Raw genomic sequence first — 25,516 nt, forward strand, 5'->3', positions numbered from 1 at the left:
ATCTGTAGCCTTCATCTTTTCTGGGTGTGTTATGTCTTATCCCTCAAAATGAGCTGCATATTTCACTTGTATGCTTTGATGTTTTAATCATATAACTTGTTTCAGATGGTATATAGATGGATATTGCTGGCACTGTCAGGAGGTTTTTTGACTAACTAATGTATCCTTGAATGTCCAAATCTACCTCTCCTTGTCTGCTCCCCCCAAGTCCTAATAATGTATAACTCCTGATAACACAGAACAGTTTGTCTCATTTCAAAACATAGAGCATAGCTCCATCCTCTTCCTATCTTTTCTTTTTTTTTTTTTTTTTTTTTTTTTGGGGGGGGGGTGTGGGGGGGCTTACCTCCCATCTTCAGTTAGCGGCATGCAGCTTATTCCCATCCACTGCTTTGTTACTGCCTGGTAGCTGTGCTCGCTTTAATCATCTCCCGTTCTACATCCTACTTCCCAGTCCCTTCCCTGATGGGCTTATCAGTAAAGAGGTTGATTGGCAAGCCTGGCTGATGAGATGGGGTAGGCAGTCAGCCCTGTGTCCTAGAGGCGATTATCTCTCAGCTCCTCCTAGGAATAGTGAGATATTTTAATCTCTAAATCATTCTCCTCTCTGGATCTTTCAATGCCTCTCCTCCTGGAGCAGGAAAGCTGCTTTATGCTATTGCATTTTATGCAATGCCAAGCATAAAAATGCCAACAGATGTGCTGTTGTTTATTGTGTAATTTGTACTTACAGAGCCTAGAGACTTCTCAACCAGAACTCATTCAGCACCTGTATTATAGATGTGAAAGCAGCGTATGCTGGTGGACTGGCTCATTCAATTCATACAGGAAGGCTTTAGCAGCACGGGGAATTAAACCTAGCTTTGCTTAGGCACTGTAAGAGAACACGTAGAATTGTCTGGTCAATATACCTAGTTAAAGGCAATATAAGCAGCTCTGCTGCATGAGAAATGAGGGATAAATTCTGAGATGAAATGATTAGTAGGTCAGGTTTCATCGTAGTTGTTGCATCTTTCCATCTGTGTCTGTTTTATCTATACCCTCTTATTACTGCTGAGCTGAAGAGGAAATTGAATGACACAAGAAGTTATAGAGCTTTTCAATTGTAGGTAACTAGGGCAAATCAAGCATTAGGTTCATAATGTTTGGAAATCATCAAACAGCTGTTTGGCTGGCCTATGTGAAATGCATTGACTGGCTTTAGCTCAATACCAAGCAGTTAGTATTAGTCTGTATTCTAAAATGCAGACGTAGGAGGAAGATACCGTCTACAGAGAATGCGTGGGCAGCACTGAACTTTGGCAGGCCTATTACCCTGTGAGAGATTTGAGGGAGGTCTGCCAATAACAGTATAAATTGAAGACTTCTGCCTAGAACCTCTCTCAATTCAACAGCGTAATGTTTACTAGGAGCTGTTGGGGCTGCAGGGAAAAGGGTAAAAGGAATAGAGGTATATGATAGAGCAGTAAAAATATGACTTTCTGATCTTATAAAAAGTAGAGCTTAAAAAAATGTTTGAAGTGCTCATGTGCTAAACTGTTTCTTTGAACAACCTCTTCATTCTTACAGAGTAAATTATTCATTATTATTTATTATTTAACACCATTGAAAAGCATTCATTAATTCCTCATGCCAAGATTACAAAAAAATAAAATACGGAAATATGTGTATCAGCCCTCATCCATCTCCTGTGCTTTTAGGGTGTGAGAACTCCTTGAGTCACATGACAATTGAAAATGTCCCCCAAATACTGCTGCTCAAAGCCATATTCCTGCAAGTTGCTTTGTACACATACGAGACTGCCGGAGGGAGCAAGTGACAGAATCAGGGTTCAAGGGTGCCAGTTTAAGAGTGGGTAACAAACTACAATTACTTACACAGCAACACAGTGAATCGCGCTCTCAAATTTGTGTGAGCACATGTGCCTTGCTGTCCTAGAGCCACATGGCACTCCAGTTCTTTCAAATAAATCAAATGTTTGACTATTTCATTGTTCCTCAGTGACTCTGTTCTAGGATCACACTTCTGCTAATGTTGTTTCTTACACTTTTTTTTTCTTTCTTTAATTCAGATCAGAAGCCAAAAAGACTAAAGTTAAAAAGAAGACCAACAATCCACATTTTGATGAAGTGTTTTATTTTGAGGTTGGTATTTCAAAGGAATGGGTGACAAGCTGAAATACTACACTGTAGATAGTTGGCACAACAGGCTGCCCCATGTTGTGCCAGCTGTCTTCTTTGAAGGCTGTTTCAAAGCATAGTGCAGAGCACAGAAGTATCCAGATTCAGACTAGCTGTCTGCTGAGGCAGCAATATATTGCTTCAGCCCAGGTGCCCAAAGGAAAAGCTTCCAGCCACTTCTCCTGAGCAGCAAGCTTTTCGTTCCCCTATAACTCAGCCCAGGCAGTTTTGAGAAAGGATAGATAAAGAGTAGGATTTCTAATTATTATTACTTTTTATTACATTTTATTTATTTATTTAGCTTATGTGGTTCTTTCTAGCCTGTGTTTTTTCTAGCCTACCTTCCCTATTCAGTGGAAGGAAGGTTGTCTCATAGGAATATTAAAACATTGAAAACAGCAGAAAGAAAGCATATTTAAAACTGGATGTTTTAGCTGTTACCATTCTGCTGCAATACCAGTGCCTTTTCTCCAAGCGGGTGAAGCCTCTGCAACTGTATTTAACGTAGAACAGGTCCTGTTCCCATGAAGCGTAACTCAAAGTTCTCCCCCCTTTTTTTTTTCCCTAGATCTGAGCGTATTTGTGTGTGTATGTATGTTTATAGCTTTATAGCTTGGATACCTCTTGAAACTTTTCATTCTGTCTTATAAAGTATCTGCATCTTTCTCTTGGACATTTTATTCCTGGTCTACATTTTATGGGTCTAATTAAATAGATATTTCAAAAACATGCTCACATCTGCAGTAGAAATTGTTACCTGTGTAGGAATGGCACTTAGGGATGTGTTTTCTAGAGTAAATTCAGAAGCATGTTCAGCCATAGCAGGAAGGAGTCAGGGATAGAAGAGCTGTGCAGCCATACAAGTGCTACTGCATCATGCTGATCTGAAATGCACATATCATTCTGGCCTGTGCCAGTGAGGGAACTTACTGCTTTCTCCCTCCACCCTCTATGAACTACCATCTTTATCTAGAAACTGGACAGTTATACCAAAATGTAAAGTCAGTCATACCAGCAGAAATGTGCTCATATTGGTGTAATATATTTGTGTTTGAGGAACAGACAAGCTCTTTATTGGCAGAAGCTCTTTCTTCTTTCTACCCTAAGTGGTGGAAGCACTGAAGGTTGGCTGGGATAACCTTTTAGGGTAATCTTTGCTGTGGTAATCCAGCAAATCTTTCTAAAGTATAGCTTCACTGCAAATTTAACTATAGCTGGTGACGAACCTCTCTCCCTGCCTGACTCCATGAGCCCGCAGCCCCACTGGTGCTGCGTAGGCATGGCTGGCTGGCAGGGCAGAGATCTCGCAGCTCTGAGTAGTGAACCTGCACTGAGGTGCGCTGTGTGTTCACCCAGGGCTGCCCAGGATATCAGCTTCTCACCTGGCCCAAAGCTGCTGCCTTTGGCAGTGACACATGAATGATGCTGTATGTAAATAAGCTAAAATGGGTTTCCTTGTTCCTAACATAGGCAGTTCTAGAGACATCTAACTGCGAGAACTTTTTAACGAGAATGTAATCCAGGAATTCAGTCTGCAAACCACAAAGCTTCACCTGTTTGATTCCTCTGCCCTCTGTGCCTTGCAGAAACAGAACAAACAAATTCAGCACTGAACTTGGCAGCTGATGGAGATTGAGAGGAAGAATGAGGGAAAAGGGAAGCACCTGCTAGCTGGAATTATGAAAGGGAGCTGGAGGCTTATTTAGCTTGCCTTTTTGGTAAAAGTCAGGTTGCATGCAAGGATCAGCAGAAGCAAAACCTGAGCTCAAACCTATGCCGCAGCTGTTCTGCTAAATCAGAGTAAAAGGTTTACTGTGTGGTAAGAACAGAGCTGGGGCCATGCCTGAATCAGCAGGAACTCTGCTGCAAAAACATACCCCCAGTGCAGACAGAGTCATCATAGATTTATGTCATTTTTTGGAGAGTGGTTAGTACATACCTAACTAAATGTCTCCAGGGACCAAAGTTCAGGAGAACTGCTATGACTGGGAAATATATTTGGTAATGAGACATGAGCAGCCTTGTAGCTGATGCAAGCTAACAGAGTGCTCTGATTCCTGTAGAGCTACACAGATTCATGCTGTTGACAGAGGTGTCATTTGCCAATTCCAAACAGCTTCCTCAACTTTCCTGCAGTCTGCAAGCCCAGTGACTGTCCATGGATCCAAGCAGGAAGCAGCTCTGTAAAAGTCAGTGAATAGATACTTTCCTTTCATAGATTTAGTTTTCTAAGCGGAAAATAGCTCTTCATTGCTGTGAAATCTAAGTGCTTATTAAAAGGGTGGAACAAGTGAAACTTGCACCTGAGGTATGGGGACCATTTCTACCACTATCCAGCTGTAGCGCTGCAAAGGGACTCAGAAGTCTATATGCAGCTACAGGAAAATTCCCCCCTCATGGGAACTGAGGAAGGTACGTGCTGAGGACCCCTTTGCAAACCCACGTGTGCTGAAAAAGTTTTGAGCAGCTGGTAAGTTTCTTGAGAGCTTTGCATGAATAAAAGGAGCAACAGAGCTGAGCTGTGCCCTCTTAGCTATCATATACCATTTTACAACAATTTCAGCACTGTGGGCTAGGAATTTCCTAATATTCAATCCTGTCCTTGTACCGGTAAACTTCATACAACTATCTTTTTAGAAATACAGTTCTTGAGCATTTAAACTAATCTGCATGCTGAGCAGGCTTGCAGATAATAGAGGCCTTATACATGCAGACTCCAGCAAAGCTCCTCAGAAAAATGTTTACTAGACAGGTTGTGTTGTAACTTACACCTGTGCTGGAACCTTTTGACCACTCATGTTACAGCTAATAAAAAAATATGTAAGATAACTTCCTTATTCAAAATTACACTATTAGCTTTGCAGTAGTAGAAAATAAGCCATTTTCAGTTATGTAGGATCATTTCTTCAAGCCACAATGAAGACTGTTTCAAGGTAGGGTAAGGAAATTTATGCTGAACTCCTGAAGTGATATGATGTATTTAAATCACCATACTCTTGGGCTTACAGGTGCATTTGAATCAATTATAGACTGAAGGGTTTGGTCTCCACTGCTGCCTAGTACCTTTTAGGTGTTAGGTATCACCTCAAAAATAGCCTTGTTTTTGTGAACAAAAACTATATTCAGCATCACATGCTGAGGATGATACTCCTCTGGTTCCTCTCTTACAGTGCAGCTAAATCTTTGCCTCTCTTCTTTGTACCATCTGGTGTACAATGTAAAACTAAAAAGCTAAGTTTACAATAGAAGCCACTTTCCATGAGTAGGAAGTATTAAGCCACGAAAGTATTTTAAAGCTACAATAAAGTTGCACTTGTATGTGCAACCAAGAGCCAAACCCACATGTTATATATGCTTGCATTTGATCAGTTTCTGCTGTGGTTTCAGCTGGGTGGGGTAACTTTTTTCTCAGGTTTCTGACACACTAGTCAAAAATACAGCCATCAAAGTCTTTTTTTTCTTCTTATCATGCTAGAAAACAAATTTTAAGAAATGTTTGCATAAAAACTTTCTCTTCTCTGCTCTACACTTGCAGCTATCTTTCCATGTCTTTCTACCTATGCTTTGCTGTTTATCAATGTGGCAAATGTTTGGTGAGAAAAGCTGATCTGTGGAGCTGATTCTGTATTCTGATATGCATAACAGTCTAGCTTCTCCTGGAAAATCAATCTGCTTGGTATTTTTATGTGGATATGATTAACTGACATCCAAGATAGCAGAACAGGCAGAACTTCCCAGTTTTAATTAACTGCAAAATGTTTTTTGGGGGGAGGAGGGAGGAGTTGTTTGGTTGTTTTTGTTTTATTCTCTTCAGAGTTCCTCAGGGCATCTGTTGTAAGACTATTTCAAACCACTTAATTAATTTACTTTTTCTTTTAGAATTTATCTATGGAAAAAAAGGAAGTATTCCTTCACACAACTTTTTCTTTTCAATGTAAACTGAAAGTACCATAGTAATATGAAAAATTCCCCTTTTCTGGTTAAAGAAAGTCTGGTGTATGATGTAGTTACTCTTTGATATGATTATGTAACTACTTCTGAGTAGTGAGGAATCTGTTTAGTCAACAGGTTTATTCACATGCATAAAGGTTTTCAGAATCAGGACTAAAGTTCACAGAATCACGGAATGGTTGAGGTTGGAAGGGACCTCTGGAGATCATCTAGTCCAACTGCCCTGCTAAAGCAGAGTCGCCTAGAGCACGTGGCACAGGACTGTGTCCAGGCAGGTTTTGTGTAACTCCAAGGAAGAAGATTCCACAACCTCTCTGGGCAGCTTGTGCCAGTGTTACCTCACAGTAAAAAAGCTCTTCCTTATATTCCTGTGTTTCAGTTTGTGCCCATTGCCTCATGTCCTGTCACTTGGCACCACTGAAAAGAGTCCAACCCTATCCTCTTACTGCTGATAGTCAAAGATTGCAATCTGTCAGAGCATTGCACAAGTAACAGAGAAATTCTTTTGTATCAGATTAATTTGTTAAAGATTCCTCCTTTTCACTAGGTTACAAGACCCAGTAGCTACAACAAGAAATCTCATTTTGATATTGAAGATGTTGATGAAGTTGACAAAATGGAGATCAGGTAATATTAAAAAAAAAAAAAACTTCATACAAATTAACTTTTCTTCCAAAGTTGTGTAACTTTATAGTACAGTGAGTTTTCCAAGTGGCAAGCATGGTTTTACTTCTGATAAATCAAGATGAGTCTTTGTCGCTGTGTCTGTACGTGCCTTTATCTCCACAGTCCTGTAGATCATGTCTGAATGTACATAATAGTTCCACTGTGGGAGAGATCCTGATTATTTTCCTTGATATTATGTGTAAGTTACTAATATGCTGTTGTTGTTAAGTGTACTCTTTTATTTGTAGGTTCATCTTTCATTCCTCCCTCAGTTCCCAAAGAGAGTCTAGAAGTTATAGGATGCTCTCAGTTTGAACAATCTGTTTTCTTTTGTCCCTTCATTTTAGCAACCCAGATGGAGGTCCTCTTTCCCTGATAGGAAACTCTTGAGATCAGAGTTTCTTGGTGGCCAAGGCAGTTTCTCTTTCTTTTTGCCTGCCAGAATTTAACTCCTTCTTGCAAGGCTGGGTATGATAAAATGCACAGGAAAGAAGCAGCTCTAATTTCAAAAACAAAGCAAACACCCCCCCCCCCCACACACACACACACAGTTATTACTATTTTAAAACTTGCTGGGGCCTGTCAATAGTGTCTGTTGGGACAGGTGAATAGAAGGAGCAAAACTTGGAAGTATTGCATGCATGATACCATCATATGTGTTGAAACTTAGAGATCTGGGCCATCTGGTGAGCTGGATGCACCGCAGCTGAAGACTGTTGTGTCTGTATCAAGAAGTGTGATATTTCCCTCCTCCGGTCTGCTAAGATTTGGAGGAACGAAAGTTGAAGGAGAACAGTTGCCACACTCTCCACCTCCTTCTGTGTGTATGTTCCTTCTGGAGAGGCAGTAAGGGCTTATTTCTCAAAATATTTCTCTTGTCCCTTCAGAAGCAAAACTGGCAGTAAGGGAAAGAGAGGGGACCAGACAGAGAAGACAATACTTATCCTAGTGAGCAAGATGCATTTATGTTAGTGAATGAATGGATGCAGTCTGCCATATTATTCTCTACTTAGACTGACTCTCAGCAACTGGTTCAGGTAGCCTGTTACTGTAGTATCACAGCTGTGCATGACCATTACTAGATTTATCTTTGCCAGGGCTCTGCGAGACAGGAAAGTAAAACTATTCCTATTTGAGAGATACAATAAACTGAGAGTGTCTGCATTAGGCAGTGCAAAGGTAGCTAGTTTAAGGGCAACCTGCGACTAATTTCGTAAGAGAGCTAGAAATCTCAGGCTCAGTGCCATGCTGATTTGGCTGTATTAGTATGAGGATCACACCAGATGACCTAGCACCAGACTAGTATTTCTGCATGATGTAGGCAGGTAGTAAACAACATGTTCCGTGTTCCATAGGATATATATTGGAGCATGCAATTGAACAACATCTTGAGATTCCAAATCCACTGTTGTAGACTGGAATGCCGCTATTTTTAATGAATTGCCTATTGCAAAGGTGATGTTAGATGTTCACTGAATCAGCTGTCCTGGAACTGACACCTGCACTTGAATATTTCACACTTTTAAAATGCTGTTTTGGGCAGCCCATGGATAAAGTTATGGCTTTGGTAGAATTCAGGACATGTTTTCAGACCTACCTTTGTAAGCATGCTGTCCAGGCATAAACTGACTTTAAATGAAAGCTAGGATTCTTTGTTGGCTGCTTGACTCCTGGAGGGGGACCCTTGGCATTGATGGACAGGATTTACACATTGCTTAATATTTCAGTCTATTCTTATTTTGGACTGCTGGAACTGAATAGAATTATACAGTGGTTTTGGTTTTCTTAGTAAGTGATTTCTGGACAAATGACTGGCTGCAATGATAATGTGCAGGTAACTGAGCTTGAAAAAAAAGAGTATGGTAAAGAGTTTGTGAAGAGACATACAGAACAGTTGGGAAAAAGATTAAGCACTTAATAATGGAAAGCAGTTTTAGTTGAGCAAACTTTGTTCAGAGATTTTTGTCCCAAAAAGGACAGTGGGTTTTTTTGTTTCCATCCTGGATTCCCCTTCCACCCCCGCTCACTTCCTTGAGTGACCCTGTTCAGTCAGGGCTAGATTGCCCCCATGCCCTCTGGATGGCTCATGCAATTTGTTTTTCTTTTTTGGTTTTTGTGTTTTTTTTTTTTTTACTCCTGAGAAGAATATCATTCCACAGGGTATGGAGCAGTCTTAATCTCTCATGGCTTTTTCTCTAAAGCAATGAAAGGTTTTTGTCTTTGAGTGGGTGTAGGAAGTTGCAGGCAGGGCATATCAGTGCTTTGGGACCAGATGTTCTGGGGAAATCCATTGTCTCTCCTCCGCCTCTCTGCTTGCTTGCTTCTTTCTGTGGCTAAAGGGACATTAACTTAGCAGTGAAGACTCTTGTTATACTTGGTTTCAGCCTGGCCATTTGTAAAGCTGCGCTTGACGTAATTTTGCTTTTTAAAAAGTTAAAAGACAGTAATCTTTCACTCTGAGGCATATTATGACACATTTTTTTATGCTGCCTTATCCTTCATACTCCAAGTGCACAAAACAATAGTTTCAACACTTTGCATGCCTGGCTTATTTACTGTGTAGTGTGAGGTCTTGAGTTGCTAGCTCCACTCCTACAGATTGTTTGTACTGATTTTTATCTATAACTTGATTTCATATGGGAGCATTCTCTTTGGAAGTGTGTAAGGCTGTGTATGTTTGAATCTGTTGTTGCTAGTGAGTGTCTTGACAGAATTTGGCTAAGCTATAAACCATTCGCCTATAAATACTTGGTAAACTGTTTGACCACATATAAATAAGTTTCTCAAGATTCATCCTCTCCTGAAGCTGCTTTGAGTCACGTGAATTAGAGTTAGCAGGATAGTAGCTGACCAAATATGGAGAAAGGGTAGAGGAGGTAGAATTTGCATAGAAAATTTTTCCTTTTTTGGAAATCTTGCCCTACAAAAATACTGTCAAAATATCAGAGTTTGAAGAACTTAAAGCAGCAGACATGCAATATGAGCTGATGCTATGTCTAGCATATGAAATTTGATGCATGAGATGCTGTTGAGAGATAAGCCTCAGAGGATTTAAGAGATATCCTATGTGTTCATATAAGGTAGAACTAACCTTTATAGGGACTGTCAGCCTTCGTTCCTTGACAAGCCTGCTGTGAATTGCTTGAGACTAGGAAGGTGGCATAAATGTATCCATAACTGGATGACTTTGCACTTGATCTAAATTAAACTTACTGTTCTCTCAAAAATCCTCTTTATTTGAATGCCCTGTATGTGTGCATTCAGACTGTCACTTGATTAGTTGTGAAATTCTCAGCTGAGCTTGTTCTAAAATAAAAGTGCCTCTCAGAGGAAACTCCATCCTAGAGTTTGAAACATTAATGCTAAACATCATCATTTTTCTGCAGGTGCAAACCAGTACTACTACTTTGAATCTCGGCAGTTTGTTTTATACACCAAGGAGAGGAAGTATCATCTAGAGATACACACTAGAGCTTCCCAAATGTGAGGGACTGAGTGCTGTAATTTATGTAGGCTGCAGTCAGTACACAGGTGAACTATTATTATACAGAATGGTAGAACTGTCTTAAGGTTTCTGAAAATCTGTGCAGAACTAGTTTAGGTGCAGTAAAGTTTATTAGCCTGATACAGTAAACCTTCCTAGAACCAAAAACACCAGGAAAGACTGTGTAGACATTCACCCTAACTCTGTAAGGACTCCCACTTCTAATAATCCTAAATTAGACCCAGACTGAAATCTTTGTATTTTTTCCCTCCTGTTGGGGATTCCAAAGAGCCCACTGAATCTTTATCAATATGGATTGTGGAAAATTGGTTATACAGATGAGGGAAAGGTGGTCAGAGATTTTTCACTGATGTTTCATGGAGGTGAATTGTAAAGCTCCAGAAATCTGAGGTTGTCCCTGATGGCTTGGAAACCAGTCTAGTAGAGTTTTGGACCTTTCTGACTCGTGTTTGGGAGGGAGAGCCACAAAATTGAAAACAAAGTTGTTGATTTTTTTTTCTTTTATTATGACATGGTCATATTAATTATTTGTTTTATTACAGAGTTGATCTTTGGAATGCCAGTAACTTGAAATTTGGAGATGAGTTTCTAGGAGAACTAAGACTTCCTTTGAAATTTCTCCGACAGTCTAGTTCATACGAAGCATGGTATTTGACGTTTTTTTGGTAGTATAGGTGAAAGTATATGTTTGCTATGAAGTTCTAAGAATAACTATTACTATATAATAAAGTTTTTAAATGGATTTAACTTACATTTACTAAGATTATTTTGGTGTTTTTTTTTTTAAAAAAGAGCTAGATATAAGAACAGTAAGTTTTGATATATGATTGGAGATCTCAGTTTGCCTCTGTATATTGTTTGTGGGAGTTCTAATGCATTGACTTTTTACTATTATCTGCTGTAATTTAGCACCAGTGCTATAGTTTTCTTATTATATGGAATTTCATATCACAGCTACATAAATCTTTATAATCAGAATTCCCCATGTTACAATTGGTGCAAAATAAACTGGTAAACTTCATTTAAAAATCCTGATTCAGAACTCTCAAAAATTTAATAAATATATAAATATTGTGTATGTCTGTACATGTTATATATACTCATGTATAGCTTGAGATAGTGTTGTATTTCAAAATAAGCTTTCTGTCTTATTTTGCTTGTCAGGTATTTCCTGCAGCCCAGAGATAATGGTAACAAGTCACTGAAACCTGATGACCTTGGTTCCTTAAGGTTAAATGTGGTTTACACTGAGGACCATGTTTTCTCCTCAGACTATTACAGTCCACTTAGAGACCTCCTGCTAAAATCTGCAGATGTTGAGGTAATTTGCTTGTATTGCTTATTGTTTACCTGCTGATCATCCTCACAAAGTTCTCCTGAAATGTTTGTCAGTATCTACCTGGCACTATAGTTCTTCACCATAGACTTCACCTTCTTTCTTTTACCATTTGAGGGTCTTGTTAAGCTGTGCATATCCAGCATGTTTGTTTTCAGTCCTTGCAGAAAAGATCTTTATCTGCATGCAGTATGGTGGGTGAAGGCACACCCAGGAACAACAGTGGTTATGACAGCCACATATTCTGTGTGGTTTTTTAATTTTATATTTGAAAATACAAAGTGAACTTCAGTTTGAAATGGTTTTTCTTCACTGGAAATAAACAGGTTTACTTGCACAATAAAACAAACAAAAACCTGATCCTGAAATATCAGATGCTGGCCCATGTCTGCCATTATATATACTTTTAGCAGTTGTAACAGCACTGCTATTTTTTCAGTACAAGAACTGTGTTCTGTTATGATTGTGGCTTGAAAAGGAAAGTTTAGAGTTCTTCTTCAGTTGCTTCCCAGGCAGCAGTGATATTCAATGAAAAGATAGCTATTAAAAATGGGGAAAAAGAGACTGTATTGTAATAGTTTTTAAGTTGCTGCCCTCTTGTGAGCAAAACCTTCCACCAACAGAAAAATAGAAGGTAAGGTACAGCCATGTTATGTGCAGGCACATTTGGGTAATGGGCTGCTGCAAATGTTGCATGGTCTTCTGCATTAAGGAGCTGATGGGAAGGAAAGAAAATGATGCTTCTTCTAGAAAGACCTCTCAAAGTTTTTATTTATCTCCACTGTTCAGCCTGTTTCGGCATCAGCTGCACACATTTTGGGTGAAGTTTGCAGAGAAAAACAGGAAGCAGCCATACCTCTTGTCAGGCTTTTCTTACACTATGGCAGAATTGTGCCTTTCATAAGTGCCATTGCGAATGCCGAAGTGAAGAGAACTCAGTAAGTACCAACAAACCAATTGCTATTAAACTTACATTCTCAATGTTGGCTAGTTTTAGGATCTTGCACTCAGTTTCTAGAATTTCGTGTAATTTCAAAAGAAACTGTTGGTGTTGTTCCTGTTCCTCCCAGCTGAGTGACAGAGTATTTAAATTCATTCAGTGCTCTGAAGATCTATGAGTTGAAATCTTAGAGGACACCCCATAAGATTTTCCTCTGTCTACTTACAAGATTGTTGTTAGGTCTGAGAGCAGAGATTCTTACTGTGTTCTCAGTCTTGATTATATTTGGTAATTGTAAAAATCCTACATTCAGCTGTTCACATGAAAACATTTCAGCTTTATAGTGTGCTAATAACCCATCTAACACTAAGTGCTTCCTGAACTTGTTCGAAAACAAAAGGCAAGTTTCTTCCTAGGGATGAATTTTTAAGGCAAACTGAATTCCATCTTTCCAATTAGATGGCTGAAGAACAAAGATGGGATTGGATCTGGCAGTGGATGGCAGAAAGCGTAATCTTTTCTCTGGTCACTTCTATCTAAGTCTCTGCCTTGACTTACTGTCCTGTTGACATTTTTGCAGCATCAAGATCTAGCATTCAGGACAGGCAGGACTTGTTGCCATAAGCCTACATAGTCATGCTCTTGGCTGACAGCAGAGATAGCTGGGAGCTGAGGGGAGTGACAGATACTGACTCTAAAGTAAAAGCTTTCCTCAGTACAAAATAAAGTCTGTGTGTGGGTTGGCTTTTTTCATAGTGTCTAAGGGATAGACTGTTTTCCTTCCTGTAGGTAGGTGTATTTTTCTGTGCTGCAAGTTGGCTGAAGTATTCTGGTTAATGCAATGTGAGGAAATTTGCTGCTCTCTGGTCAGTCGTGTTCCTGTGATAAGACAGCAAGGGCTGTTTATGTGTTTTCAGGGCTGTCTGGCACTTCTAACAGGTAGGCAGCTTGTTTCTTTAAAAAACAAAATCGTGAATCCAGCAGAAGAACTAATCCTGTTCTTCACTGCTTGTAAATGAATACAGCTGTGGTACAGTATAAAAATCAGGAAAGATATGTTGTTACTGTATGTATGAGAGCAAGCAAAAGACTTGATGTCTAGATTTGAAATACTGTCTATGGGCACAGTTTTGATCATTTAGGTTTAGAAAGAATAGTTGATTATGTACCTATCTGCATAAATTAAACTGCTATACAGAGAGTTACAGGTACAAATTTAATATGAAATTGTTTGCATTCTCCAAATGCAGTAACAGAAAAACCCCACATCACAGTGCAGATAGCTGAAGCTTAGCAAGTGCTGTGTCCATGCATTGTAGTAGAGAAACTGTGTGCAAGTGGCCCTTGCAGAAAGAAGTAAGTGTCTCCACAGCATCCACAGGACTCTCAGTGCAGGACTGAGATCAGTGCCTTGTTGAAGGATATTATCATAGGACAGTGCTGCAGGTCACCTAGAAAAGATGGCTGTGCCATTGGAGCCAATGTTTTCATATCCCTCCTAACTTACAAATACTCATCTTGTGGTATAAGATAGTAGGTCACATGTGATGTAAACATGGAGCATGTAAAAGCAGGTGCGTTTTCGTCCATTTACATTGTAAAAACATTTGATCTGAGTCTGCATGTTGCCATGTATTTGGGTGGTGCACTGAGGCTTTTACACACTACCCTAATACAAAAAAAAAAAAAAAAAAGCCGCTACCAACATCTTTGGACTTGCTATACTGCTTTTCTGTTACAACCTGGGAGTGCACTAAATGCTACATAACTGCGTTTAGTGGCAGACTGGATTCAAAGGGATTTTTTTGTTTGTGTATTCAAAACCAGATTTCCATCACCTTTCACTGCTTCTTTTATTTCCGTATGTTAGCAGTTTCTTGCAAAGAGACTAAATTACAGAAAATTGTTCACTTTCAGAGATCCAAACACCATTTTCAGAGGGAACTCATTAACTTCCAAGTGTATTGATGAGACCATGAAACTGGCAGGGATGCATTATCTGCAAGTTACACTGAAGCCAATCATAGATGAGGTAAGAACAGTTTAGAGTGTTTGATAAAAATCACTGTAAAAGGCCTTTAGGGAACAGATGCTGTTTATTTCTTCACATTTTAAGATGACTTTGTAGGATTAATATGTAAGAGCCTGTTTCTGCATCGAAATCTGGTGTGTTAGTTTATCCACAGCTGAGCTACCACGTTCAGAAACAGTATTTAAGGAAATGGGAGGTTTGCATTTGTCTGAATGGATTTCTTCTGTTTTATTAAATATAACTTTTTTCCCTGAGAAATTAATAAATAAATTAAAAATGTGGATGAATAAAGAATATCCACCGCAGAAAACTGCCAGAGCCCTATAAGCAGTACATTGTCTCTAGTGGTTTTAAAACAATAAAATTATTCTTAGATAACAGTGTATATGATGCATGTGTTGTAGCAATGGTTTATTATCTATCTAGACCAGAGTGGTAGGGGTGCGGTTCTTTAGTGCAGTTATTAAGCAATACTTTCAGACCACAGATTTCCTTTAAATGATTTGACATTTTGTTCATCGGTTGTTTTAATACATTCATCGAGAAAAATTAAGTTTTGGAAGAATAAAGATACATTTTTAAATCAACTGTTTTGGCAAAGTAGGTCTTTTCGTTACCAGCCCTGCTTAAGAAGGCTTAACAAACAATTGTACATTTCAGTTAAAGGCTAAAGTAGAACAAATTAATGTTACTTTTTGGAAAAAATAAAAGATAATGGATAATTTAACTTTGACACTTTTTCCAAAGGAAAAACATATACATTATAAAGTTGAGTTCAGCTATTTACTCTAAATTTTTTACTAAAATTTCCCACTTAAAGGTAAACTAATGCGTTAATTGCTCAATATATTCTTTCTAGATCTGCCAGGTCCATAAACCTTGTGAAATTGATCCTGTGAAACTAAAAGATGGCGAAAACCTGGAAAATAACAGGGTATGCACTAGATTTTGAAGATACATGCTAGTATGAATAGAATTTTTTGTAACTGAGGTCCTCAGATGTTTCATGTTGCAAATAAAGTTGTCGTTCATTAGAATACTCTGGAAATGTTATTAATCACACAAAGTGTGTATTATTATTTCACGTGAGTTTCACATTAAGCTGTAAGGCGTAGTGCTGAAATATGATATCTGTAGAATTAAAAAAAAAAAAAAGCAAAACAGGGAAGACTAGAGCTTGCTGACAAATGACTGAATACTCAGTATAGTATTGGGAGCAAGGATAACTTAGCCTTGATAAGGCTCTGGTGGTGCCTAATGATGTTATAGAAAACAACACTATCAAAAGGATCAACATGCCATATCGCTGGATGTTTCCTTTTCACAGAAATAACACTTTCACTCTTGTACTTGAATAAGTCCATTTACCAAAGAGCCTATCACCGAGTGTGGGATTGTTTTGCAAGTGTATTATGTTGCAAGTAGGACTCTCATAATGTTGCCGTTATGCATAAAAACATGAATAGTCTCACTTTCCACAACAGAAAAAGACATTGATTTTGTCATGATCATTATATTTTTCAGGAAAACTTGAGGCAATATGTTGATCGCATTTTTACTGTAATTACAAAATCTGGTGTAAGCTGTCCCACAGTGATGTGCGATATTTTCTTTTCACTGAGAGAGTCAGCTGCTAAACGTTTTCAAGGTAAGTTGCAATGTATTGTTTTATCTCATATCTTTGGTATCCTTTAAATGTGCGTGTAGTCTACAGTTCTGTATGATCCATAAGGGATTTAGTAATTGAACAGCAGTTTATCTAAAATACAAATAAGGGTGCATATTAATGCCGTTTTTCTCTTTGACTATTTGTTCCACAAAGAACAGAACTTTTGGTGATTATATGAGATTTTTCTTAAACATCTTTCAAAGGAAAAAAACATTTAGAAAGAGCAGGGTAGAGGTATGTATTTGTGGTATCAACATTTACAAAATGTTCTTTTGCATAATCAGGGGGACACATATGATTCAAAAGTTTTTTGCTTGTTAGGAGAGAATTCATTTCAATCCCTCTTAGGTATATTGGCTCTGTGAGAAGCAGCAGCAACATAAAACAGCACTGATTAAAAACAAAACAAAAACAACAAAAAACAACCTAGGTATTTTCACTAAGGGAAGCAGATTAGAATAGGACTTTTCAGAGAGAGTAATACGAGTTCAGTTTTTTAACTAGTCATTTCACAAGAGAGAAACTTGAGCAGAATGCCATTGATTGTTTTTAAGAAGGATTAATGAAATGCTGAGCAGATTTTTTTTATATATATATATGTATATATGTATATAGGTGACCCAGATGTGAGATATACAGCTGTCAGCAGCTTTATTTTCCTGAGATTCTTTGCTCCTGCTATTCTTTCTCCAAACCTCTTTCAGCTTACACCACACCATCCAGTAAGTACTGTATCATTTTTTTCTGGCTATGTATGTAGTTCTGTCACCATAGTCTGTTTATCAAGATTCTTGCTTTAATTCTTTTAATAGCATTTAGGAGAAATAGCTTAGTTCACAGGTCTGCTATGCTTGTCTTGTATATGGAGTATATGTTGATGAACTGTGTGCATGAAGAACTTGAAAGGTATGGGAGGAATAGGGCATTTTACATTAAGATCAAATGAGCTGAAAGGTCTAAATTACTGTGCAGAAGATAGTTATTGCTTCCTTTTTTTTTTACTGCCTTGTGTTAATTCTGGATTGATTGTAAAAGCAATGCTTGGAGATGTTCTGCTCAAAACTTTAAGTAGTTGTTCTGACTAGGGGTAGGAAGGACTGAAACAATTTTCAAGATTGACTTATTTTCTCTGCTTTGTGTATGATTGTTCTTCAGAGAACCAAAGACAATAAGATAGCTATGCAACATGATGGTTTACAAGAGTCAAATGCCTTTAAAAGAAGCAAACTATACTATTTTATTTAGACTTTTTAAATTTCATGTTAATTTTCTGCAAGTGAAATAGGAAATAAAATTTATTTTCCTCTAGCCCATGTTTTAAATATCTAGTCCATATAATAGCACTTTTCTCTTTCCTAGGATCCTCAGACTTCTCGAACTTTGACACTTATCTCTAAGACTATTCAAACACTGGGCAGCTTATCAAAATCTAAATCTGTAAGTGTGACATTTTCATTTAAAGTTTTATTTTAAGAAAACATTTTTTTATGCTTTTATAATTCATTTAATTAAGCCTTTCATAAACCAGGTTTATGAAAAATGTGTATTTGTTGCTTTAATTATAAGCCTCATGTTCATGGGAGAAATAAACCTACCTTAATCTGAACTATGCTTTAATAAAGCAAAATTGTATGTACCACCATACTAGAAGAGTATTGCAGGACTTCTCATTCCATTCTTTTGGGAGAAAGGTAGCAATGAGGAAATTCAATGACATTCTCTGCTTGCCTCTGGTACATGGTAGCAGCTCTGCAGGACTTTTCAGATTGTCTGAGCATTTTAAAGTTTAACCTAGAAGACTTACCTACTGTGGGGAAGGGATATGCTTTTTGTACCAGTTCTGTTTTCTGCGAGGGAATGGCAATATTAGATCTGGATGCCCAGTCTCTGGACATTTGATTGAAATGAAACATTTAAATAGGCCACGAAACTGCAGTGTCCAGTGATAATTTCAGGTCACTGATGGTCTAGTTAGGATTCACAGAGCCAGATCACTGGTGTGATGGTCTAGTTAGGATTCATAGATCAGACTGTACTCCAAAGAAGAATCCTCCGAGACCATGGAATTCCTTATCTCTTCCTGGTTTTGTCAGCTTCTTTTAAAACTAAGATTAAAAATCTCTTTCAAACATTTAAAAATGTTTGAAATGCCTTCTGTTACCTTTTTGAAAGAAAATTTTGGATATTACTGAATGCAGGCTGAACAACATTGAAGTAGTTTTTGCTTCTTTTTCTTACGGCCAGAAAAAAAATCCTCTTACCTGTGATGGTTTGCCTCATGATCTACTGCTCTTAACAAGAATATTTTAGATATAAACTGTATTATGGTTTTGGTTTTGTATTTCAGGCCAGCTTCAAGGAATCCTACATGGCTACTTTTTATGACTATTTTAATGAGCAGAAATATGCAGATGCAGTAAAAAATGTAAGTAACGCATGCATGTGCTGAAAATCTTACTGTTTTGAACAGTAAGCCGAAGCTGATGTTCATAAGCTTAGACTGCATCGATAATGTTTGGAAAATCAGCAAATGTGTGCAAGAAAAATCAGACTCTGTATTCAAGAAACATGCATCTAATTGTACACGTGTCAGTATTAGAATCTTTTTGGATCTACTTTTATTTGATAATTACGTTACATCAACAAACTGCTGCTTAGATCTTGAGACTTGTGCATTTTAGGATGCTGTAGATCTGCAATGAAAACTGTCTAGTCCAAAAGGAAGTGAAAGATATGTGTAATAAAGGAGAAGCATAAAAAGAAGGGCTGGTCATCTGCAGTTTTTGCACTTAAGAGCATTTGTGCTATTTTTAGTGTAAAACCCAGGAAACCTCCCAGATTCCTCAAGCATTTGCCATACCCTTCTATTTAACTACTTTTACAGTATTTTCTTGTAGCATAGTACTATACAGGTGTTAAAGAAATTAATTTGATAGTGCTGTACTGTTTTTGTATCTCTTTTTTTTCTTTTTTCACCTTTTAGTTTTTAGATTTGATTTCATCATCGGGAAGGAGAGATCACAAGAGCATAGAGCAACCTATATTGCTTAAGGAAGGGTAAGTATGCCTTTGCAACAAAAACTTTTACTTATTACTTATGTACTTATTACCATTTTAAGACAGCTATCTATTTTTCCCCCCATTCCATCCATACATTCAGAGAAACATGTCAAAAAGTTTTTTGTATTGCTCTTTCTACTCTCTGCAGCTGCTATAGTTGATTTTAACATCATTTCATTTGATTTAAACATTTTAATTTTAGTATGTTCTGAAACATGTGGAGGAAATAGAAACTTGTGGAACTTAATTAGCACAGCTAAGGCAAAATAAACTTAAATCAATGTTGTGTTAAAATCAAGTTCAATTTTTATATTCCAGTGAACAAAAACTGTAAAATTTCAAATTCCACTGTGAATACAGATGCTGAATATGTTGATGAGGGCAAACCCTGCAAATGGAATTTGTTTTGCTGTTGCTGCCCTGTTAAAAAAAAAAAAAAAAAAAAAAATCCATATGTTAACCATTACCATGGCTGTTTGAGGAAATTTGTGTTAGGCTTGGAACGTTTCTGGTTTTAGTAGGGTTTTTTTTGTTTGTTTGTTTGTTTGTTTTTTGTTTTGTTTTTTAAAGTACTATATGCTAGTTCAGTTTTAGGGACAAACTTTTGACATTTTTTTTTCCTGTTTTAAAAAATGAATTGGTAAGATCACCTAAGTGCATTGTGGAAACAGCTTCTTTGGGCTGGGAGGAAGAAAGTGAAAATTCACATTCATCCTGTCAGAACTCAGTAAGCTGAAACCCTGCTGAAAGTAAGCTTTCATGGCAGTTGTAAGTCGTGGAAAAATGAGGTTTGCAGTTAGAACATGACTACCACTTCAGTTAGCCTCTGCAGTTCACTTTGCTTCTTTAATGAGGGTCTGTCCCGAAAAGCCACTTTGTCTATTTTAATTCTGTACATTTATCATTCTTTTGTTTTTGAAAATGAATGTATAGTTTGTAACATTTTTTTCCTCTAACTCTAAAACATGATTCTTTTTTCTGCCTCTGTCTTTCTTTTGCTCCTGTCTGATTTTTTTCTGTCTTTTCTTGCTCGGCCTGTGGCTGCTGTTGTAAGGACTCTTAAACTAACAGTAAAGAAAGTTGATGGTAATAGTTCATGCAGGTAAGATAGTAGGGACAGTTGGTGCTTTGCTATAGCTACCTGCCAGCAGCGTGTCCTTCCTTCACAGCAACAGACTTGTCTGATAACTTTGGGAAGGAAGTATTCTGTTTAGTAATCTTGAAATGCCTATGGAAAACCAGCAGAGATTATTTTGTTACCTATTTCTTGATGTTGACCGACTCCTCCTTTTTTTTCCCCCCTTAAAAAAAATGCTTACTGAAAGTAGAGAATCAAGAGCCTTTAGGTAAAAGATCCAAGAACTACTGAAATTTGCTTAATTTTCAGTGTACATATTTTGATGACCTCACTGCATGTGACTAAGAAGTTGCTATACGTTTTCTAGGCACTTAAGTAGCATTCAAGTAAATTGTTTTTGTTTTTTTCATTTCCTTTTCTTAATTTACCTTTTTTTCTATTAAAAGAGTATCTAGATGGAACGCTATAGCATATATGCTTTTGAGTGGATGTACCGTACCCAAGTTTAGTCACTGACACTTGTGCTGTGCTGGCATTCATCATGCCATTGCTGCTCTACAGCCTTCTGTCTGGCTCTTTCCAAAAGGAAGAGAACCAAAAGAAGTGCAATCCTGTTGTTCTCATGGGTGAAAGGGGCGTGCTGACACTTCCAACCAAAGCTAATGCAGATCCAAGCTTGGATCTACTATAAACACAAGAATAGAAAGTTTCTCCGTCCACTCAGCACTGAAATGCTGTTCATGTTTTTTTTCCTTTGTGTTTCTGACTGCTTGCTCCAAGTTTTTATACATTCCATGAATATCAAAAACAAAGAAATCCTTTAAATTGACTTTGAAAATCCTATGTGATTCTGGATACTTGTCACCGATCTTTGGGAAATAAAAGCACACTCTTCTCTTGGATAAATTGCTGAAGGTAGCCTTGGATCTTCAAAGCTTCCTGTTCTCATATCAAAAACAGATCTCTTCTGTGGATATCCAGTATCTGATACAACATATAATGTGTAATTTTAAACAGCTAGGAAGAATTTGATTAGAAATGTGCTCTCAGCTCTACAGTGTGGAGTGTGCATTTCTGAAAGGGAGAGGCTCTTTAGGATGGTTTCAGTTGTAAGTGACCTTCAAGTGTCTGCATGAGAAGGAAGAGAAACTAAAATGAAGAGCATATTGTCCACCAAAGGATATCTGCTCTTCTCTTGAAATTTGGCTAAACCTTACAACACAAAAGTTACCACTGACCTTGGGGCCCTGGCGAGGATCTGAGTCGTATGGTTTTATTAAATCTTTCTCAAGCCATCCAAGAACAGTGTCTGAGATAGTAACTGAGCTTCTCAAAAATGGTGTGTAACTAGTTTTAAAAGGATCTGTTGTTGCATACAGTGCTTGTCAGCCTTTTGCCCCCAGAACTTTACAGGCTAATGGGCAGCAGGCATCCATCAGCCCAACTGGTCACAAAATCATTAGTCTGAAGGAACTTCAGTTTCTGTTTTAGCTTTTAACTGCTGTTTGGTTGGATATAATGTAATTGTTCCCAAGTCTAGGTATCATAAGTGAGAAACAATATTGGTTGTTCCAAAAGTTGTAGGTCTGCAACTGAAAATCTTCAACTGAATCACTCGCTGTTCTCTGTATCGTGTGTGTGCTTTGTGTAATGTAGAGTGCTTTCCTACCTGCTTAAAAACTACTCTATAGTAAGTAGTTTTTAGTGGCTCTGTTAAACAATTTTGTGTTTTTCATGATAGCTAGGACAATGCGTAGAGTAGCTGTTGTCAACTCCCTACCACACATGCGCACATGGTTTTCATCCAAGGTGATGCTGAGCACTGTGAAGTCTTCAGGCTTTCCAAAGTCACAAATTAAACTTTTGGATTATTTAGTAGCTTGGAAGATGCTGGATGCGTCACAGTTCCTTGTAAGCCAGTTCAAGTTCAAAAATAACTGCGGATGACAGTTCATTACGTGATACCCCCAACACACACACATACACACACACACACACACACACACACACACACACACACACACACAGAAAAGGTTATGGCTTTCAACAATTAGGTTGTTTTCTACTGTTACTAAAAACATATATCCAGCTGTAGGATCAGTGTGCAATTGCAACTGAATTTGTGGAACATCCTGAGTTTTCCTAGAGCATGTGAGTGAATAAAGCATGTAAGGCACAGATTCCTTACTCCCAGCGACTTTACACCTGCCTCTTAATTATTAAAAACACTCCAAATCTTTTGAGCTCTCTCACAGCTGAAAATAATGGTAGAGTTAGATCAGCCTTAGGAGATCCATGCTAGCCATGCTCTGCCCTTTTCCTGCAGTAGGAGGAAATCCTCTAACTGAATTTGTAACTGAGGAAAGGGCAAACGTTGCTACAGTTTAGGTAACAATTAGAGTCTACATGTAGACCACAAGTCAGGCTATGTGTTTTACCCTATCTAGATTTGGAAAAAGGACAGGCTTAGCTAACAGACATGCTGAATCTGTCAAACCTTTTCTTTCCTTGTCAAGACAAAGCCTCAGTAGTTAGAAAACACTGCGTTTTCCCTCCTAAAGCTTTCCAAGTGCCATCACGTGTGTGTGTGTGTGTGTATATAAAATACTTGCTTATATGTGTGTGTGTGTATGTATATATATAAAAATAATGTTGATAGATTATCCAGGGTATTGGTGTAACAACTATCCTGTCTACTAGGTTCATGATCAAAAGAGCACAGGGAAGAAAACGATTTGGTATGAAAAACTTCAAGAAGAGATGGTTCCGCCTGACAAACCACGAGTTTACTTATCAGAAAAGCAAAGGTAACAAAGGCTTGCCTTTTTTTTTTTTTTATATATATATACATAAAAGTGGAGATTAAACATGAAGATTGTATAAGAACAGAACAATGAGGTCTAGATCTGTGACTGTAAAAGGCACGGTGCAGAGAAGTCCTGTCAGCCTGTATGTTCTTGCTAACATTTTAGTATATCTGTACTAATTATTAGAGAAGGTTCTTGGATAGCGCAGGACCATATTAATTGATGGACTGTTTGATTGTTTGTGTAGTATCAGTTATTAATAAAATCTGTAGGCATTACGGTCATTTAGCAGATTACCTGAGGAAACAAAACTCAGGAGCTTCAATACCTTACACTGGGGTTTAGATTTTACTGGGCATTGTCAAATGCGTCTCAGCTGGTTCTCATAAACTCTGAAGCATTGGCCCAATAGACTGCAGTAGGCAGGCATTTGACTGAAAACTTTGAACTTGTAAGCATTTGTTCACTTAATGTTGCCTAGTATAAAGAATCTTGCTTTTCTTAGATTGGTTCTGTTTGTTCATTAGTGCTATGCAAATACCACTCTTTTCCAACATATATGTACATATGGGATGAGAAAGGTGAGGAAACATATTCAGATTCAACAAAACCTCGAGGCTACCAGTCGTCAATTCATTTTCAGCTTTGAAATCTTATGTCACCACTACCAACCTAGTTCAACAAAGTTGACAGGAATTATTTTTTTCCCTGTCACCTCATCAGCAAATATACTGTGTCCTGTTGCAGTAGTCCATCTCTAAAAGATTTGCTAGCGTAACCTAGTACAGCTGAAAACAGAAATGAAACTAAGATACTGCTTCAAGGGCACACCAGTAAAACCCTCTTCCGTTAAAGGTTTTTCCCCTGTGCAGTCACAGTAGTCTTCAAAGAAACTGAATCAGTGCTTAGCGTAACGAGAGAGGGTGAAGCTGAGTTTTGAACAAATTGCTCAGTGTCAGTGTGTCTGTTCTGCAGGTGACCACCCTCTGTGTAGCATTCCAATAGAAAACATTCTGGCAGTGGAAAGACTGGAGGAGGAGTCCTTTAAAATGAAAAACGTAAGTAGGTCATCTTCATTAATTTACTTGTTAGGCTGGTCTGGATCCACCAACCTAACTGCCTTTTTCCCTTTTGTAACGCGGGTTGGATTTCTATTGAAAGATGTACAACCACAGCTGCTTGTTCTGTATATAGTAGCAAGAGTTTCCAAAAGTACAGCCCATTCAGATTCTTAACAGCCCAGTCAGCAGTCCTTGGGTTTCGTGATGTGCAGCACACTCAGTACTTACCACTGCTGATCAGCTGTCTGGACTCCATAGTGTCAGACATGGGTAAAATAATCGAGTCTCTGCACTTTCTGTCAGAACTGTCTCTTGGGAAGAAACTTACTGCTTATTTTTGTGAAGAATCATATCATCTTGCTCTAACCATCAGAATTTCTTTGTAGGATAATGAAAGTGCATATATATTTGGTTTAGGTCATGTGCTTGAATAACATCTGTGCTGTGCCAGTATGGTGCAGCATTTTGATTGCCACATTAGGGGAAATACAGCTGTATTTCTCATGCACAGAGCACTGCTACCAGTTTCTGTGTATGTTGTACATATCATCTATTGTGCCAGGACACTTCTTAGACATGATCAGTTTAAGTGATATTAGGAGCCTTCTTCATACTTTCCTGCCTGTAAAACTGCGTACAACCTTTAGAAAGTTTTATTTGAAAAAAAAACACCCCACACAGGTCTACTCCAGACTACTTTATACACAAAAATGGCTGTGACTTTCATCTTTTTTGCCTTTAAGTCTTTCCCACTATCTATACTGCTTCTGTGCACCATTCAGGGCAATGCTCAAGCCTACCCTATATACTAGGCCCTGTGCTTGTCTTCTGGACAGTGCTTTTTCAAAATGAGACTGCTCAACTTTACGGTATTTTTCCCACTTCAGATGTTATTTTGGCACCAGGTCTCTGTTAAAAGATGGAACAAGTTCCAGATTACTTGCTCTTAGAGCACATTTTCACTGTGTAGCTGGCTTTGGCTTTTATAACCTCATGTTAATTCCTCCTAAGATAAGCAAAAGCAGCAAAGCTGCAAAATAATTCTCAAGCTATCAGAAGACAATGATAATGTGTGGCGAGTAGGACTCACTTGAACTGTTGCCTTCCGTGCTCTGCAAAGTAGCCTGCTGGAACTAAAAGTAGCCACACAGTTAACATAAAAGTTATTGTGTATGAAGCTGAGCTGAGCTGTAACTCTGATTAACTCTTTAGTGAAGACGATTTTTAACTT

At 38.1% G+C, this 25,516-nt stretch overlaps 1 protein-coding gene across 2 annotated transcripts in view; it reads left to right on the forward strand.

Annotated features, from left to right (window-relative positions):
* Positions 1 to 25,516, forward strand: part of RASA3 (RAS p21 protein activator 3) — a 134,775-nt gene that overhangs the window by 101,940 nt on the left and 7,319 nt on the right. Inside the window, exons 7-20 of one of the 2 annotated variants that reach the window (XM_062601661.1) lie at positions 2,072 to 2,144; positions 6,679 to 6,758; positions 10,845 to 10,949; positions 11,467 to 11,623; positions 12,428 to 12,576; positions 14,496 to 14,610; positions 15,470 to 15,544; positions 16,135 to 16,258; positions 16,895 to 17,001; positions 17,639 to 17,716; positions 18,627 to 18,704; positions 19,263 to 19,336; positions 23,118 to 23,224; positions 24,200 to 24,282. In XM_062601661.1, the coding sequence (XP_062457645.1) occupies positions 2,072 to 2,144; positions 6,679 to 6,758; positions 10,845 to 10,949; positions 11,467 to 11,623; positions 12,428 to 12,576; positions 14,496 to 14,610; positions 15,470 to 15,544; positions 16,135 to 16,258; positions 16,895 to 17,001; positions 17,639 to 17,716; positions 18,627 to 18,704; positions 19,263 to 19,336; positions 23,118 to 23,224; positions 24,200 to 24,282 (1,405 nt within the window). The remainder of the gene's footprint in view (positions 1 to 2,071; positions 2,145 to 6,678; positions 6,759 to 10,844; positions 10,950 to 11,466; positions 11,624 to 12,427; positions 12,577 to 14,495; positions 14,611 to 15,469; positions 15,545 to 16,134; positions 16,259 to 16,894; positions 17,002 to 17,638; positions 17,717 to 18,626; positions 18,705 to 19,262; positions 19,337 to 23,117; positions 23,225 to 24,199; positions 24,283 to 25,516) is intronic. The other variant, XM_062601663.1, reaches the window with a different exon arrangement.

The sequence above is a fragment of the Rhea pennata genome, chromosome 1 (genome assembly GCF_028389875.1).
Source record: "Rhea pennata isolate bPtePen1 chromosome 1, bPtePen1.pri, whole genome shotgun sequence".
NCBI lineage: Eukaryota > Metazoa > Chordata > Aves > Rheiformes > Rheidae > Rhea > Rhea pennata.